The 18,855-nt window shown below is 42.7% G+C and overlaps 2 protein-coding genes across 8 annotated transcripts in view; both read left to right on the top strand.

The window, feature by feature from the left end:
* Positions 1 to 642: 642 nt before the first annotated feature.
* On the top strand, positions 643 to 4,293 carry POLR2D (RNA polymerase II subunit D). The gene is made up of 4 exons (XM_027899322.1): positions 643 to 828; positions 2,015 to 2,195; positions 2,646 to 2,741; positions 3,656 to 4,293. Exons 1-4 carry the CDS (start codon positions 756 to 758, stop codon positions 3,732 to 3,734), a joined length of 429 nt encoding a protein of 142 aa, XP_027755123.1. The 5' UTR covers positions 643 to 755; the 3' UTR covers positions 3,735 to 4,293.
* A 1,784-nt stretch (positions 4,294 to 6,077) lies between these two features.
* WDR33 (WD repeat domain 33) overlaps positions 6,078 to 18,855 on the top strand; it is a 66,963-nt gene continuing 54,185 nt past the window's right edge. For all 7 annotated transcript variants that reach the window (XM_027899306.1, XM_027899308.1, XM_027899309.1 and 4 more), the window contains exon 1: positions 6,078 to 6,113. The gene's annotated coding sequence lies outside the window, so the exon portion shown is untranslated. The remainder of the gene's footprint in view (positions 6,114 to 18,855) is intronic.

The raw sequence follows: 18,855 nt of genomic DNA, 5'->3' as shown, positions 1-18,855 counted from the left end.
CTACCCTTAAACACCTCCAGGGAAAGTGACTCCACCAACTCCCTGGGCAGCCCGTTCCAAGGCCTTATCATCTCTTCTGTGAAGAATTTCTTCCTAAAGTCCAACTTTGACCTCATCTTCTGGCGCAGCTTAATACTATGTCCTCTCATCCAGTCCATGGCTGCCTGGGAGAAGCAGCCGACCCCCACCTGGCTACAACCTCCTGTCAGGGAGCTGTAGAGTCTTGGTATGATGATGCCTTGGTCTGTCTCAGCTATTTGCCCCGTGTTCACATAAACAACGCTCAGCACCCCACCTCGTTCTGTCTCTGAAAGGAGCTCATTGCTAAGCGAGCTTAAACACACCTCTGAGGGCTGCTTCGTGCTGCTCAGGCGCCCTGTTCTCGCTGTTTCCCCCCGGTTCTCCACAGCGGCAACTCCGCTTTTTTATATTCGGCAGTGCTCGGGGTAGAATGGACCATCGGCCCCTCACATCGGGGAGATCCACTCTCCGCCCGGCTGGCCGGCCGTCACACAGGCAGAGCTGCCCCTCACACGGGGGAGAACCAGCCTCCCTCCGCCCCTCACACGGGGGAGAACCAGCCTCCCCCCGCCCCTCACACGGGGGGTGAACCAGCCTCCCTCCGCCCCTCACACGGGGGAGAACCAGCCTCCCCCCGCCCCTCACACGGGGGGTGAACCAGCCTCCGCCCGCCCCTCACACGGGAGAACCGCCCTTTCTCGGCGGAGCTGCCCTTCCGCTGCGGGTTTCCGGCGATGGCGGCGGGCGGCAGCGACCCGCGGGCGGCGGACGTGGAGGAGGACGCCTCGCAGCTCGTCTTCCCCAAAGGTGCGGGCAGGGGTCGGGGCGCCGGGCCGGGCGGGGGTCGGGACTGGCGGCGGCCGCCCGTGAGGGAACGAGCCTCGCCGGGCAGCTCAGTGGGACTGGAGCGCTGCTCATCACCCCCGACTCTCCTCCACCGGTTACAGAGCCCCGAGCCTTAAAAATCGAGATAATAAATCATTTATATACGTTTCAGGACCTCGTGGTTGCTCGGATGTGGCAGTTCTTATGTGGGCCGTATGTGTGTGTACAGGATTTAAAAAAAAAAAAAAAATCCTGTCAGCCTACAGAGAAAATATCATCGCTTTTGGGTATAACCGTTACATTTTCCACTGACGTTTCTCGTCATACGAATTCTTCCCTGTGAGGGTGGTGAGGTCCTGGCACAGGGAAGCTGGGCTGCCCCATCCCTGGAAGTGTCCAAGCCTTGGAGCAACCATGCTCAGCCTAAGTTAATTTACTGCTCAATGCAAAATAAAGTTTTCCAGTCCCTTTCTAGCACTGCCCTGTATCTGCTTGTATAAAACAGTGCTGACAGGCGCTCTGGCATGCAGCCTTTGACCCTCTGCTCATACTGCTGATGTTGAAAGATTTTCTTATTATTGGAATGTATGTAGTGGTTATGGTGATGATGAATGAAAACAAAGCTGGTTAAAAAGGGGGAGGGATCTATTAAGATTAGTTAAAAGGTTTTTTCTGATAATTGTAGTAGGTCAATTAACCTTTCAAGTAAACAAAATATTTTTTAAAATATTCAAAACATCCATATTTATTCCAAGAAATCAGAGGCTTCTGAAGGCCATAAGCATTGCTTCTGAATTTTTTTTGAGTATTACTGTTTTAAAATTTTTTTTTCTAAAGCATTTCATGCATTCCTTAAGTTCTACTTAAAAAGGGCGAGGAAAACATACTGTAAAACTATGAAAACTCATAACGTTAAGGCCGTAAGTGTATAATACAAGATCAAAAGGCAAACACCTTGGATTGTCACTCGAAGTGGTGTAATTTTTATCAGCATTTTCAGTATGAAATGCTGCCCAGTCATTGGTGAAAGGGCTCACACCACTGCCATGAAACACATTGTTCCGTTCTTTATTGCCCAGGGCTCGATTTTCATAAAAAATTTCCATAATTCTCCTTTTCATCCGTGCCTCACCTTCTTTGGTGCTGGCGTTCTCTCATTCGGCTGCAGAATTTGAAACTGCAGAAACTCTTCTGAACTCAGAGGTGCACATGCTGCTGGAGCATCGGAAGCAGCAGAATGAGAGTGCAGAGGATGAGCAGGAGCTGTCAGAAGTCTTCATGAAAACCTTGAATTACACAGCACGCTTCAGCCGCTTCAAAAACCGTGAAACCATCGCCAGTGTGCGCAGGTGAGTGGGAAAGATGGGGAATAACACTTACTGGAGAATTTGATCTATAAATAATGCGGATGCTGCTTTATGAAAGTACAGTTTAGCGGTGTTTCCTGATTTGTTCTTTAATTCTTTCGGAAGAGGCAGGAAATTTGATCATAATTCTTGACAGTGGGCTGTACTTTGTTCAGGTTAAGCCTTGTGAACTGCTTTATTTTCAGTATTTCAGTGGTAGCAGACTGCATTAGATGGGAGGATTTTCTAGTCTTTGCAGAGTAATTTAGGGTAAGTAGATTTAGCAGATGGGACTTTTTTTTCCTTCTATGCAATTACATAATGAGTATTTCCTCTTGAAAAAACCTGACTTCAGCACCAAAAGCAGTGTGAAAAAGGATACCCATTTGGTTTAGTTATGCCCTTTTATATTTCTATTTTGTAATTTCACCAAGTTATTGTCTTTCCTTACAGTTTGCTGCTCCAGAAAAAGCTCCATAAGTTTGAATTGGCTTGTTTGGCTAATTTGTGTCCTGAGACAGCTGAGGAGGCCAAAGCTCTCATTCCTAGGTGAGCACTTAAAGACTGCTTTATACTTCCCTGTGATCTAAAACCAGCTGTGAGCAGGTGCTCTCGCTTCAATCCAGCTCTCTTGATGCAAGAATATTCGATCTTGGTCTTTCCTCCCCTACCCATTGATCTGACAGCAAGGCACTGTTTGGCATGTCCCTAATTCGTTCCTGACAACTTTTACTGGATTAAATGTAAACAGCTTAAATTGGGGTTCTTAGCTGGCTGTGTTTGTGTTTGTTCGAGATTTTTGCTGTTGGAGCAAATGAACTGTTTTGTGGATAAGATATGGGGAAGCAGTAGCTTCTTGATGTCTTGATTGGTTACCTCGTGGCTGGAGAGAGAGGAGGGAACAAAACAGGCGTCTAAATTACAGTTTCTTCCTTATATGTCATTATATAAAAGAGAAGGCTTCGGGATGACCTAATTGAGGTCCCCCAGTGCCTAAAGGGAGCCTACAAGAAAGATGAAGAGAGGCTTTTTACAAGAGCAGGTAGTGACAGGATGAGGGGGAACAGCTTCAAACTGAAAGAGAGTAGGTTTAGTTTAGGGATTAGGAAAAAATTCTTCCCTGTGAGGGTGGTGAGGCCCCTACACGGGTCGCCCAGAGAAGCTGTGGCTGTCCCATCCCTGAAAGTGTTCAAGGCCAGCTTGGACAGGGCTTTTTGATAACACATTTAGAAATTATTTAGCAGAAGGTTCTGGGAAGGATGGAGTTTTGTCATGAAAAGAGGAGACCCTGCATAGGGATTAGAGTGCTCTTCGAACAGTAACATTACAGGCGGTTCCTGGTGGTTATATACAGGTGGGCGATGGCACGTTGAGACAGATGGGAGGAAATTATGACTGAAATTAATCCGGAGGGAGATTATTTCTGAAAGCTTTAATGTCTCCTCTTTGTTCTTATCTTGCAGCCTGGAGGGCCGGTTTGAAGATGAGGAATTACAGCAGATTCTCGATGACATTCAGACTAAACGCAGCTTCCAATACTAAGGTTAATCTCAACCCTTCTATCTGAACAGAAAAACCTGGGGACTTTGACTGTTTCTCAGCCCTCTGGACCAGCTGAGCTCCTGGCTGAGTGAGGGAAGTTGTGGACACAGGGTGCTTCAGTGCTGTGTCATCACAGGTGCATTCAGACTGGAGATCAGCATCGTCTTTTTGGTTTGTTCCATGTGTATATTGGCAAGGGCCCCTGTATTGTGAGAGCCAAAGAACCCAAAAAGCCTTTTCCCAGTGGCTCAAATATTTGTTTCTTCACCAGACCCTCTCTGCAGTTTGTAAACTTTCACCATGTTTCTGGTTCTTAGCAGAAATATAGATGTAATTTCATTTTTGGGGGGGGAATTTCTAAAAGAGACGGAGAAACTTACTCTTGGCTCTCAGAAGATTCAGTCATGTGCAGCATCAACTTCTGTGGTGTTTTTTTTGTTTGTTTGGGGTCATTTTATTGTTTGATTAGGACAGTGAATTTTTACAGCTTCAATAATTTTCTATTGTTTAGTGTAAATTAAAATATATTTTTCATTAAAATTGTGTGGTTTATAAACATTGGGTGCATATTATGATTTTGTTAATGAGGACAAGTAGATCCTGGAGATCTGGGGACTCCAAGCATGTTATAACAAGTTACAATTTAGGGCGGATCAGACAGAGGTGGTATTAACTATGATCACAGTGAGAGAGCATTTGGGCAGCATGTACCTGTCTGCCAAGTGATTGCAGACACCTACCTGTTACAGAAGAGAAAGAGTTAACCCATAAATTTGATGTTACAAAGCCAGGTATCCACTCCTGGAGGGACAGACTCTTGAAGTAGTTTGCCCACTGCCCTAGTCCTTAAAGGAACCAAACCATGGAAGGGTGGCTCCTGGTGCAGCCTGTGGGAGTGGCACACCCAGCAGCTGGTAGATTCACGGATTGTTGGCTTTTCATTGAAGTGAATGTTCTTCTAGATGGGATAAGCGTCTTAGCCAGCCTTCTCAAATCTTACAGTTTTACCACCACACCTGGAAGAAGGAAAATTTTGCAGGAAGGAACATCTGGGACAGAGAGGAAGACAGGTGTGTTAAGACACTATTTGTGAGGATAAGGAATAGACCTTACAAAATGGAGAGAAATACAATATTATTTCAGGTTTTACTGAATGTTGCTACTATGCTGAAAGGCCACGCTGATATGTGACAACTGTTAGGGCTACCTCACCTAGAGCACATTACCTCAAACAGCGTCTGTGTCTGTGCTGGAGTGTCTTTTGCATGCCAGTAAACCAGACATGCCTCTATAACCAACCACAGGAATCTTAACTAGGTCAGAATCATTACAATTCAAGAGCAAAAAGAAAACCAAGGTAGTGAATCTTTATTTTACAAAGCTCAGTGTCCCCTTCTGATACAGGATATGTCTTCCAGTAGCTGCTCCCCTTGAACCTGCTTTGTTCTGTATGTTTGTGTTCAAGCAGCTTTAAGAAATTTTCATCTTTTAAACACACAGGCTGTTATGTCTTAATGACAACTCATTCAGGGGAAAAAAGCCATTCTGCACCTTTTTTACCTACACTCCTGGGTAAAAGGATGTAATAATTGTAACTGAAAGGCATTACTGCTTGTTGATGCCTTTGTAAGCAAACAAGACTCTCGAGGAGAAGTGTAACAAACCAAATGATCCCACAAGATTTGCACCATCCTCCACGAAGAGATAACCATGAGCCTTAGTTAGTTTTGATTCGTATGTTTTGAAACTCAGGAATGGGTTCAGAGGAGGAGGGAATGATGGAAACAGGTTAGCAAAGACCTCTGAGTCCACGGAGTCCGACCTGTGACTGAACAGCACCACGACAGCTACACTAGGGCACTGAGTGCCACGGCCAGTCTTTCCTTGAGAGCCTCCAGCGGTGGCGAGTCCGCCACCTGCCCGTGCAGCCGGTTCCAGAGGTGTGTGTGGGTGTGTTTGGCGCGCAGGGGCGGCGCAGGGCAGGGAGCGCAGGGAGCACCGACAGCACTGACAGCCCTGACCCCCGGCCCGGCCATGACCTCCCTCCGCCCCCGCCGCCGCTCTGCGCATGCGCGCGCCCCCGCCCGGCGATTGAGGCCTCACGGCCGCGCCCCGCCGCTCTGCGCATGCGCGGGGCCGCCGCGCCTCCCGTGCCCCCACTGGGGGGCGCTGCCCCCGCCCCGCCCCTGCCCCGCGCGCCCCGACATAGCGCGCGTGCGCGCCGGCGCGATGCGCGTGCGCAGCGCGGGCGCTGTCGGCGGGGGCAGCGGAGGGAAGATGGCGGGCGGCCGCGGCGTGTGAGGCGGCGGCACTGCCGGGACCGGGAGGACGAGGCGGGAGGCGGGAGGCGGAGCGGCGGCGGCGGGGCACGGAGTCCCGGTACGAGAGGGACGGCTGGGCGTGAGTGCGTCTCGGTGCTGCGCGGGTGAGCAGCCCCGGGAAGCGCGGTCGCCTCCGCCATCTTTAGGCCGCGGCCCAGGACCGGGGCGGCCGGGGCAGGGCGGGGGCCACCGGTCGGAACGGTGGGTGCCCGGGCCGGGGTGCCCCGGGGAGCGGCGAGCACAGCCCCAGCGTCGCGGCCGGCCCCGCGGTGCGGTTGCTCGAAGACCGGGGCAGGGAGCGGATGGCAGGGCCCCTGTCCCGCCTGCTGCACAGGTGTCTGGTGGCGGCCTCGCCCGACTCTCAGTCTTTCCTTTTTCTATGTTCTAATTTTTTTTAATTGCTTTGGGTCTGATTGGAGACCGGGTTGTGGCTATTTGACGATAGGGTTGGGAAAGCCCTGACCATTACGGGCCCTGTTAGATACATCACACTTTCTATTTATGTAGTCCTTCACGAGGGGAATCCTCTCTGTATTAAGGAGAGAGAAGAAACAGCTACAGACTGGCTAGTGTTTGAGCTTCTCAGATGCCAAGTGAGATAACTGCATTTCCCAATAAAGGGCGGTCTTAGTGCTGTGGGACCGATAAACGTTGGTAGAAGGATGGGAAGGCAATACGTTCATATATCTTGGGTTTTCTTGCGAGTTCTGAAAGTGCTGTTGCTCCCATTTTCCACTGTATAATGCTGTACAGTAACACTACTCTTTTAGAATATGTTCCTTGCAATAAAATAAGACAGCCGTGTACACCAGGCACTTGCTCTTGCAGGCAGGGTGGGAGGGTTTAATGACCATGTGGTGTCACATTCCAGTGATTGAGACTCACCAACCTGTGGTTGTGGCATGGGGAGCAAACCTAGGGGACCTGTTAAACTTGAAAGAAATACTTCAGCATTTTTCCCTTGGAGAGAACTCATTAAACTTCCTGCCTCCTTAGAGAGGGATGTTATTTCTCTCTTGCTAACTGTTAGCTTCTTTGTTATGATATATGTGGTTTCAAATGCAGCATTTTGAGATATTGGCATTTGCTTAAGCATATCTATTTTTCTGACAGAATTGTCATAGGTAAGTAGTTCTGTGCTCTGCAAGTCTTGTATCTCATTGTATCTTTACTTACAATTTGTGGGTACTATTTGGGAATCTGTTTGTTTTTTTTTTAATAGACAAGAGTCCCTCATCCATCTCTTTGCAACAGATGTTTATTCTTCTATGCTTTTCTTAACTCAAACTGTTCTTCCTTTAAGAGAGGTGACACTACGTATCAGAGAGTTTATAGTATGCAAAGTGTTGTGCCAAAATACTTCGGGGTTCCCTCCTCCTGAATTCTTTATCAAGTAAACTGACTCAATAACTCAGCAGTTTGCTGCAATATTCTGCCATCATCTTACTGTAAGAGTATGTAACCATCACATCTATTTGAAAATTCTGGTTTTTAACATCTTGTTCAGTTGTGCTGTAGTAGCTCAGATGGGAAGATCTGAAAATGTAGATACTGAAAACAAATAAAAATATTGAAAGGTGGGGGAAAAAAAGTTTGAGCTGCAGAGAATGCTGGATGTGAGTAACTAGTGAATGTTTAATACTCCTAGACTTGCTAAAACCTTTTACTTCAGAAGTCAGTCACTACAGTTACAGTCTTTCCCTGTTGCCTGAAGTGATCATCCTCCATTGAATCCTTGCTGTAAACACCTATAAACATTAGCTTGTCTGGACTACTGGAATTGAAAAATTCTCCTCAGTTTTGTATTTCCTGTTATCAACACAAGAAGTAAAAACCCAGTAATCCTAAATTGTGGTTGAGATAGAGGTACTAGGAATGCCTTCATTTGCTGCAGCTGAGAGACCCTGATCTGAGGAGGGGATAAGAAATCTCCTCTTTTGTTCTCATCCCTAGCAGATGTCCAGGTCTTCTGAGTCACCTGAAAAAAAAATCATGAAGAAAACAGAGTTGAGTTGCAGTATGGAAGAGGTGCAGTTTAACTTTGTACTGAGGTGATTCCATGCAAAATATTTCACTCTGTCCATCTGCTAAGGCATAGGTTTGATGATATCTTGGGAATTTCAGTAGTTGATTCACTAATGCTGGAAATGATTTTTGTTTTAGACTTGCTCAGATATAGGTTCTAATTTAGAAAATGACCCCTATCTCTATGCAGGAAATTGTAAAAACAAGCTGAAAACTGTCTGCAATGTGTTTGTGATTTTTACAGAATTTGTTCTTTATTTGCCATATTTTCATTCCTGGTATTGTATCATTTTGTTATTGAAAGCTTTGTAAGAAGCAAAAATACAGAGATGCTGGTTTGGTTGGTGTAGTTAATGAGGAGATGTCACTGATGAGGAGGCCTCAGTGGAACTGAACATTGTTAGAGCTTGGTGGAGTGGAGGGCATACAGTCAAGGGCTTTGAGCAGATTAAAACCCTAAGATAACCTTGGGTTTTGCTTCTTATAGAGAATCTCTGGAAGTAAGAGCAGAGCAGTAGAGTTTTTGATAGCTATATTTTGGTAGCTGTATTTTGTCATTAATTTTACTTCAGTTTGGAGCATCCCTATTTTACAAATGGTACTAAACCTCTCAGCAATCTGTTCTTGCTCACTAGTGTCGAAAACAGCTACTCGGCGTTTCATAGGATGTCAGTTCTGGTTTAACCAGCTCTCCACATTCAGGCTGGGTGTACCAGTCACTCTGTTGTTCAGCTTGAAGTGGGATGTGAAGTGTATGTGTGCCAGGAAAGCAAGTGAGCTGGTTTCTCTTGTGTTGTGACACTCCTTTTGCTGGCAGTGATGTGACACATCTTTAGTACAGATCCTGTGGAGTTGCTTACAGTGACCGTGGTCACAATTTGTAAGGCACTCTGTGAGTATGTAGGGATACCATAGACCAAAGTATTTCATGCTTTGGGACTAAACCAACTTATATTGTTCCTGTTTTACCTCTGTACCAAATTATGAAATGGGAGCAAGAATGGCCTTGATAAACAGATCCCAGTTTATCTGGGAAGGTTACCTGTTTGGTTTTTTTTCACTTAAGGAGAAAAAAAAAGTAACCTAAATTAACCTAAATTCTATTCATTAAGATACCTTGCTGAACAGGCAGAATAAGTGCCAACTTCCATCATGTTAGATAATATTTAGTGCTGAAAATCCATGTAAATACACTTTAAGGAGAAACATACCAAGTCTGACAGTAATGAATTGTACTGAGTAAGTTGAATTGAATTCTTACCAGGAGCTCGGTGTTCTGTTCTAAACAGTTGCACTAATTGTGGCTTTTATCACAACTTCTCTCAGTTGTAGAAGGAAAGACTTGCTCTACACTATTGAACTTCACTAACCCTGGTACAGCTTATGTTGTAGACAATTGTTGTTTCAAACAATTACATGTAAGTGTTCTTACACATAAATGTGGGATATAAAAAGTATAAGCAGTGTTTCACATTCTTCAGGACACAAATGAAAACGTCTCTTCCTCTCTAGGCACTTAAATACTGCATCAGATGACCCTGGTGCATTGTTTTCTATCAGAAGAAGAGGTAGAAATTTATCTTCAATTTCATTTTTTGTTCAAACTTTTTTCCCATACACTGTTGTTAAATCTGAACCGTCCCAATTTTCTACTTACTTTCAGTTAGTTGATTTTGATATGAGGAACAAAAACATGCTGGTCATGAGCTCATTAGTGCTATTCTATTATTCTTCAGTATAATGAAATGTGATGGTTTAAAAAAAAAAATCTGTTGACTTTTGAAGCTTTGAAAACGTTATCAGTGTAGTTGAGAATTTTATTTAACTTAGAAGTTTTAGTACCTTTAAATAATTAAAATCACAGTATTCTGCCTATCTTCTTCTCTTGGTATCAGAGTTGATACAGTGGTGCAGGCAGCTGTACCAGGGCACCCTTTCTGTGAGCAAAAAGTAGGATGTTTGGTTTTAGTCTGGCTCACTTTTCCTTTTTGGCCTGTATGTTGGAAACATTGGCTCTGGAACCAGTGAGGTGGGAAAGAGGAGGTGATGGCAAATCCCTTTCTGTGCTGTGGTGTTGACTTAGGCTGCCCTGGGTGACTGTAGCTTGTGCTGAGGGGCAGCACGTGCAGTTCCAAGTGGGTGTAGCAGATAGAGATGAAAATATGTCCCTCAAACTCTGATCATGTCTGTAGTACCAAGCTTTAAATCAAGGCAGTTGGTCATGAAGCTTGGACTTTACCCAAAAGTGAGTGCCCCTGACAGCTGACCGGTGTGGCAGGAGGGGCATAGGCCAAAAGCAGTTTTGCCAGTAGAACTGTAGATTTGTTGGCACCGCTCAGTTTTGTATACTGATGTTTTATACATTTGATTATGAACACACAGGTTCCTGGATTAATCAGTGTTTCTTGGGTTTAAACGTTTGAGGGTTCCTTTAAATCATCCCAAATGGAAGAAACATATACAAAAGAATATGTTAATGTGTCACTTTTTAAAGGGAGACCAGAGACTGGGTGAGGAGGAATCTGTAGTATTTAAGGGGTTTGGTACAGTTTTTGTGTTCGTGCTGAAGCTTTGGCAGTGTGGTGATTTGTATTTTACCATGGGTATAGGAGTATTCATCTGCAGACTTGAGTCTGGAGGAGCTGCACTTTGAGCTGGATAAGTAGCTCCAGCTGATGGAAGTGCTGAGTTTACAGCCTGAGTGAGGGCTGTGTCACGGTGCAGCTCTGCCCTGTCCTGTGTACCTTTGCAGTCATCTAATCTGGCATGGCAGTGCCAAGTGGTAGCTTCCCCTGCTTCTGATCCTTTGGTTTTCCTCCTGTGTCAGCAGAGTCATTCCTGGAACTCGATGATTGCCTGGGTTTTGACCGATGTTAACGAAAGGGTCTCTTAACACAGAGGAGTTTCTTAGCTGTGTGTCCAGTGTGGTCACCAGATGTTCATGTTGGCTTGAAGGAGGGATCACGTAGGACAGGAACACACAGTTGAGGTCAAGCTAGGACTACCTTTTTTTCTTGGTCTCAGCAGTTTTAGGCCGGGTTCGGGTCATCTCAGCAATTCTCTAGACTCTTCACACAGTGCTCAAGTTCCCTCAGCAGCTATTGTTGCACTTCAGTTGTGTGATCAGAATGAGGAGTCATGATTTTTACTCTTATTCTCCTTCCCTAATCCCAGTAAATATCTCCACTTGAGTTTGAAAAAGCCTTTTTTCCTCTCAGGACACGTTTGTAAGCAAACGATTGCACCTCTTTGCTCAGACTGGTGAAATGTTATGATCATATCACAAGAAGAATTGTAGATTTGTAGCCCAGAATTGGAAGCAGGAGGGTGCAGACTGAATGAGTATTAATATCGTGTGCTCATTCTGCAGTATTTGCACTGTCTCTCAATTATGAGGTTTGGAGTTAAATTCATATCTGAGTCAGTCAAGTATATTTTGCAGTCTCTCTCTATGGATGGATGCAAATATTTTGGTCTTCTCAGGGAATCTAAGCCTAATAAATAAAATAGCTTTTTCTAGTAGTATCTTCTGTAGACTCTTGACTAATGTAAGCCACAGCTGCCAAGTTTTCTGTGCAGTTAGATGAAAACAGTGACCTAAAACTGGTGATGAAAGTGCTGGTTTTGCCAGAAAAACTTGCTGATATTCTCAAGGCAGGCAGTATGAAGTAGGAAAGAAATGCCAAGGGATTTTAGCCTTTTGGAGAACTCTGGCTTTCCAAACTGAAGCTCTCTGGTGATGTACCTTTCCCCATGGGAATGACAATTCAGTGAAAGCTTAACTCCCCCTGTAATTGGGGAAAAACTGACAGTGAACCCTTGCTCCTTGAAAGGCTTTGTGCAAGCTTGATGTATGTGAGCGTGAATCTCCTTTAGTGGGCAATGTATTGACACAGATGATCATCACATGCTTTTATTGAGCACTACTAAATGTCAGAGCAAAGGCTGTTTACTAATAGACTGCAATATGGTCTTTGAGCAGTGTATATCTGTATATCTGTGTCTTCACAACCAGCCATTTGAATGGCTTGTAATCCACAAGCAGAGACCAGAAAACACCTTCCTGGAAAAGTTGGCTCTGTGATTCCAGTTACAAGAATGTGTATTTCTAATAATTCCTTTCAGTTGTATGAGGTATTTATACATCACTCATCAGTTTAGAAAGTGTTCTAGTATTGAAACTTCCTTTATTTAGAAAAAAATCTCTAGGTTGGTTGTGTTTGAAGATAGGTGTGTTTCTGACAAAACTTTCAGAACACAGACTTATAAACACTGGGAGCTTGAAACTGCAATAATCAGCACAGTGTATTTTTTTGTATTGTAAGTTCGTTCCTCGTTGAAGTAAACAGTTTCTAGCCTAACTAATAACAAGTTATGCACTGATCTTCCACACCAAACTGTGGCAAAAGAATAATTTACATATATGCTAGATTTTTAAATCTTAACTGAAGCAGCTAGTGAGAAGCTACACATCCACATAAATAACTAGAACTTTACTTGGTCAAGTTTAGAATTGCTGTTTTCTTTCCTTATTTCCTTAATTTAGGGGGTGTTTCTTTGACGGGATTTGTTGTTTTTTTAAACTCAGATTCAACAATAAGTAAAAAATTGGGAACATTGGTTATGTAAGTTTGCTTTCAGTTTTGTAGTAGGCCCCTTAAAGCTTGTTTAGCAGCATTGTGTGATTCAATAAGGTTTGAATTGTTCTCTGCAATTCCATTACTCTTACTTCAGAGTGTCTTTATTAGCTAAGTTTAGGCATAGCAAATTTAGGTATTAATGTGCATATTTTACTATAAACATAGTTGCTAATTTAGCTACTTGAAAACCTAAAGTTTTGGGTTGAGGTGAATAACAAACGAGTTTCTGTCAGTTAAATCTTTTTGTCTGCATCTGCTACATCGTTTTATCAAAAGAGAATTAAAAACCCTTGAAAAAAGTTTCCTTGGACATGGCTAAGAAAATATTGTAGGGTCATGTTTTATAGGACACTTATTCTGCAGTGTGGCTGCAAAAGGGTTTATTATCTTCTTTTCTTATATTGAATACATGAACTGTGTAAATAACCTTGGTATGCCCCAAAGATCAGGGCTCTGTTGCACAGAGCCTCCGCTTTGAATTAGACATCAGTGGTGAATGGCTTTTGCCATTAAAATATGCAGAGAAATAAAAACTTCTTTAATCTTGAAGTGTTCTACTGAAGTATAAAATCTTTTTCTTGGAGAGTGAGAAGTAGAAAAATAATTTTGGAAACATGATTAATATTCCTGAATATTAATTTTAGTTGTGGGTTGTTTGGGTTTTGTGGTTTGTTTGTTTGTTTGTTTGTTTGTTTACGCTTCTCACCATATAAAGGCACATTTTTCCACATGATCACACGTGATAGCGCTACTACCCTCCCCCTGCTATCCCTTCCAGACTTCAATTTCTTAGTTATGGAAACTTAAGACACACTTCTGCCTTTATTTGGCCCAGAAACTGGTATGGCAAACAGCACTGCTTTGTCAGAAGACTGGCCTGAGTAACACTGAATGAGGGGGCAGGGAGCAAGCATTCTTTGGGTTGTGAAGTAGAGATTTTCTTAATTCTTTTGATGTTTGCAACTTCTTCTCTACATAAAAGCAAATGTTGCAGGAGTTCTGGATGTGTTTGTTAAGCATTCAGTAAATAAAGGTTATGAAAGGTGAATCTCTGTAAAATCTTACAACTCTTAGTAATTCCCAAGTTTTACTGAAAAGGCTTTGATACCTTGTCAGCATTGAATTTGCAACTCTTAGGGTCTCAACTACTCAGCTGTGCTAAGTATATTAAAATGTATGTTTCTGTTTTATAGTGTGGAGAATCAAACTGTCGATAGATTGTATGGACTTTGTTTTCTTTATCAGCAGAATTTCTGTAGGCTGTTTCTGAAACAGTTTGCTGTATTTCCCTACCTAAGTTTTGCCCTACGAAGTGCCATGGTCCTTCTAGTCCTCTTCCCTTCCCCTAATCATAAAGTTCTCTGAAGATTGTTTCTTGCAGGATTCCTTGTCACTCTTTCTCCCCTTCCTTGTGTGTCTGTGGTCATCCCATTGTGTTCCTGACAGTAGCACTTGAATCAGGAGGGACTTGAGGAATGCTGTGAGGAATGGCTCAGCAGGAAAGTGGAGATCAGCAGGGAGATGTGCCGAGCTCCCCCTGGGCAGGCAGAGCCTCATGGATTTGTACAAGGTAGAGCAGGACTGACTGCACGCATGGCAGTGTCACTACAGACACCCAGAGAGCTGCAGCCAATGCCGAGCTGAATATGAACCAACAATTTTTCTCCTTACAAGTAAGGCCACAACTGTGCATTGGGTGAAACTAGGAGGAGCATCTCAAGCAGATTCAGCTGTGATTTCTTTGTTGTTGTTGTTGTTCACCACGTTTAATGTTGGTTCAAAAGGTTTTGATACAATAACCAGCTGAAGAGTATCTTGATACTAAGAATAAGCAAGGAAGAGAGGCTTTTTTTTTTTCTTTTTTTGCCTTTAAACTCCTTTTCCTGTGTTTTTGTGTGTGGTGGTTTTTTTGTTTTTTTTTTTTAGTATTTGTCATTTTGTGGTTTAAATGTGACCCCTAAAGTTTTGCTTTCTGTCAAAGTAGCAACTCCAAGGTGAGGCAGCATCAGTGATCACTTCAGCATGAGAATCACACTGGATGTATTTGGCTGGTTAAGATGAATTGCTGTTATGAAAGACAGTCTGGGTTATAATCTAAATGCTGCTCTTGACAAATGCTAGGCAGGAGTTGAGATAAATGGATATATGGGTAGATTTGAGGGAGGAAGAATATTTTGTTTTTAAAAAAATAATTAAAATATTGTGAGTAAACTTTAAGTTAAAGCCAAGTTGTCGAACTGGTAATAGTGAAATCATGGCAGCAAACCAAATCCTGCCTGTTTCTCACTGAGGTTTAGGTGAAGTCTGCCACACATCCTCTTCCTGCACTTGGTTGCTTCCATGTTTGTTTTGAAGTACAGCTCAAGAAACTCACTGTTGCTTTTGTGAGGTGCAGAAAGGGGATAATTCCAAGCTGCTGTACTCGTGAGTTTTCTCTGTGTGGCCAAAGTGGTAAAGCAGGAGCTGAGTCCTGTGAACTGAAGGATTTTTGACTTTATGATGTATGTAAGCACCTGATCTCCTGTAAATACGTCTGCTTTGGAATGAATCAAGGGGTTTGTTTGAGCATAAAAAGAGGAATATTTGTGATTTGATTATAAGGTATTTGTTGAGCACTAGAAGTACTCTATTCGAAAAATAATTTGTTAAATGTATATGCAACTAAGCAGACTCAACTGTTTAAGCTTGTCCCCCTGGCTCTGTGACCTGCAGTTTTCAGACTGGCTATTTGAAGGTGTTTCCCTGATAGCCCATTATCCTTTGGGATTTTAGATAACCATTTGTCTGTTTGCTTGCTCTGCTGTTTCAGAGGTTCTTGAGCATTGTGTTTGTATGTGAAACTTCAAAGTTGTAGGGCTTCTGTCAATTAAATATCAGCACTCCTCCTCTTCCTGCAGAGAATAAACCCTTTGAATCCAAACCTGCATCACCATAGTCACATTTTGTCATGTTACGTGTTCTGTCCTTTCAGACTCTGTGTAGTCTTTATATATTTGGGTTTTGTTAAAAACTTAAAGGTTTGAACTTCATAGTGAAACTGGGCATTATGAAAGTACAGAACTGAAGTTAAGGGGGGGAGGGAGATGCTTTTGCATCTTTAGGTTTTGATCATGCCAGTGCAGAAGATTTTGGACTGTGCATGAAACAAAAATCTTTGGTGTATTTCCAAATAAGAACAGATTGATGAACCTTTTGGGGCAGAGTAGTTTATTTTGACTTACCAAGTCAAAGTATATGTTTTGTGTTTTAATGAAGAACTAGGAGATTTTTATTTTTTATATTTTCTGCTGGAACAGAATGACTGGAATGGGGAAAGCTGCTAAATCCTTTCCCCACTCATTTGCACAGTCAGAATTTAAACCCCATTTCTTAGGGAAGTTTTGCTCCCAAGTAGAACAGGACAGAGAATGGATGCAGATGTTTATTGGGAGCACAGCAGTGGAACCCCGGGGAAATGTGCTTGTTGCAGAGAGCAGGAATGTTGCGTAATAGCAGTGTTGTGTAACACAGGTCAGTATTTTTGCCTTGACTCCTGTGGTTTGGTGTGTTACAGACCTCTAGCACCTGTGGTTAATTAAGGAGTCTCTCAAATTGTAATAGTCTTGTTTTTAAGTTTAAACTTGCTGTACTCACTCCTGCATATCTTGTGGAAAATTTTGTGGAGGTCTGCATATAAAAATGCACAAAAATGCTTGCTGCTGTTGTGCCTTATGTAATTCAAGAGTGGGAATAAGATTTCTAAATACTCAGAGGTCAAGAACCTTAAGCAATTTTTTCCTACTGTTACAGGTCTGCCATGGGCAATTCTGCACTTTGTTATTGCATCTAATTTTTTAACTAGTTTTATATTCCTGCTTAATATACCAATTCTCTTTCATGAATAGTGGGAGAGATACCATCTTTTAGATGTAACACTAATTCTGATGAAACAGCTTAATCTGTCTCAAATCTATCTTAGAAAGAAAAAACCAACTGTAATAAGAAAAGTAGTCAAAATTATTTGAGATTTTTGAGAGTATCAAGAAGATGTAGAATGTTCAGACTTTGAGTCATCTTGTTTTGTAAATCTGATTAAATGTTTTTCCAGTACAGCAGGAAATTGAAACACAAAGCAATTCAAGGAATTGGTCAAATTAATATGTTCTTCACAAGATCTACAGTTTGGCATAGTTTTTTCCTTGTTCATAGTTTTTTTTCTGTGTTTTCAGAGTGGATTTATCTAATGTGCTGTGAGGGAAACGTATGAAAAATGATGACATCTGCATAGAGCAGAAGGAAAGTCTCATTTGCTGGGAGAGATTCAACTTCCTGAGGAGGGGCAGGCACTGAGCTCTGCTCTGGGGGGACCAGGGACAGGACCTGGGGAATGGCCTGAAGTTGTGTCAGGGCAGGGTTAGGTTGGGTATTAGAAAAAGGTTCTTCCCCCAGAGGGTGTTTGGGCACTGAACAGGTTCCCCAGGGCAGTGGGCACAGCACCAAGGCTGACAGAGCTCAGGGAGGGTTTGGATGATCCTGTCAGGCACATGATGGGATTGTTGGAGCTGGTCCTGTTCAGGGCCAGGAGTTGGACTGGATGATCCTTGTGGGTCCCTTCCAACTCAGCATGTTCTTTGATTCTGTGATTCTGATGAATTCATTGGCAGACATGCAGATTAGTTTTGGCAGATTTCAAGTGTATGTTCAGAACAATGTGGTAGAAGCTACTACTGCTAGTGCTGGTTTTACAGTGGGTTGGGTAATACAATTTTCTGATGCTCCTGCTCCATTCCTGTCAGTGAGAGAACAAGGGAGATGTAGAAACACTAATTGAAAAGTAGTCTTTTGTCCAGTTTCATTTCCTGTCTAAAACAGGAACTATTTTGGGACTATTTAATATAGTTTAAAGTATTTGGAAGACAGTTTATGTAAAATTAGATGGTTTGTGAAGAAATTTTTTTGATAGCCCCCCCCACCTTGTGATTTTGTGCTTCAAGAACTGTCTTGTCACTCCTCTCAGTCCTTAACCAGGATGGCTGGTTCTGTTCCTGTGTAGCAGAGAAATGGTTTATGTATGTGCGTGTTTATTTCTTTTTTTTTTTTCTTTGCTAAAACATTAAAAAATTGATGAAACAGCAAAAATTTGAACAGTTATGTCTGGAATATATCCTTTCATGTAATCCTTTTGTGCTGGGAAGAGGTCTGATTCCCAGGAGAGGAAAAAAATCTGGATGATGAGACCCAAGAAAGAGCTTTCCTCAGGAAAGGGGAAGCCCTGGAAGGATCCATGGCTGGTCTCCAGAGCAGAGATGCACATTCTTCCAAAGGACAAAAGAAAAAAGGATCTTTTGGAACTAAGTGTTAACACTCTGTAAAAGAGGGAATGGAGAGACATTAAATTTTATTTTATATGATTGCTTTGCAGAACAGGTGTTTGTTCAAACATGGTTATGGATTTCTAATACACAAATTTGAGAGTGCAGAGGCATGTTTGCTCAGAGATGACTACTGACAGTAGGGTTTTTGAATTTAAAGGCATTACTAAAAGGAAATTAAGCAGTATGTGTACCTTGTGGATGTAAAGGTGCTTGTCTAGTCAAAGAATGATGGCATCTACTACTGATATATTGAGAAATAAAACTTGTTAAGCTTCCTTTACATTGTGATGTTCTTACCTTATGCCTCAGGAAGCTGAGGTGGTTCTTCTCTACTCATGTTTTTTTACTGAACCATGTTTTGAATCCTGTGTGCTGTTCCAGTGCAAATAATTCTTAATTTTCATTGTTTCTCTTACACTGTAGCAGTGCTTTGAAGGCCACATGTACTTTGTACTGGAGCTGTCTAATACACGTTTAAAGAAGTAGTTCACAGGTACACTCAGGAAATTTTTAGACCTTGTTTTCCTTTCTCTTGGAATGGCTAAAGCAACAATGTCTTTTAAGCTACAGCTTAAGCATGTTGTGTTCAGTGACCAGTACCTTGCCCTTAACAGAAGAGCCTTCTGTGCTACCTCTGAGAGCACACTTTTCCTCTGACTTGTTCAGGTTATTACAAGCTGTATTCTACTCAAATACCTTTCCCTTCAATTAAAAATAACTTCTAAATAGGCAAGGATGCTTTAGCTACCAGTTACTGCACTTCATTAATGATGAGCTCTAC

The sequence above is a fragment of the Empidonax traillii genome, unplaced genomic scaffold (assembly GCF_003031625.1).
Source record: "Empidonax traillii isolate 1590-97213 ecotype Southwest subspecies unplaced genomic scaffold, ASM303162v1 scaffold657:size717538, whole genome shotgun sequence".
Lineage (NCBI taxonomy): Eukaryota > Metazoa > Chordata > Aves > Passeriformes > Tyrannidae > Empidonax > Empidonax traillii.
Note: the sequence above shows the minus strand (reverse complement) of the source record. Positions and strands in the feature narration are given on the sequence as shown.

Bases quoted from the DNA above. Each gene is read 5' to 3' on its own strand.
- POLR2D (XM_027899322.1), top strand. From the start codon at position 756: ATGGCGGCGGGCGGCAGCGACCCGCGGGCGGCGGACGTGGAGGAGGAC. The intron at 829-2,014 runs GTGCGGGCAGGG...ATTCGGCTGCAG, and splicing joins GCAGCTCGTCTTCCCCAAAG to AATTTGAAACTGCAGAAACT. The intron at 2,196-2,645 runs GTGAGTGGGAAA...CTTTCCTTACAG, and splicing joins ACCATCGCCAGTGTGCGCAG to TTTGCTGCTCCAGAAAAAGC.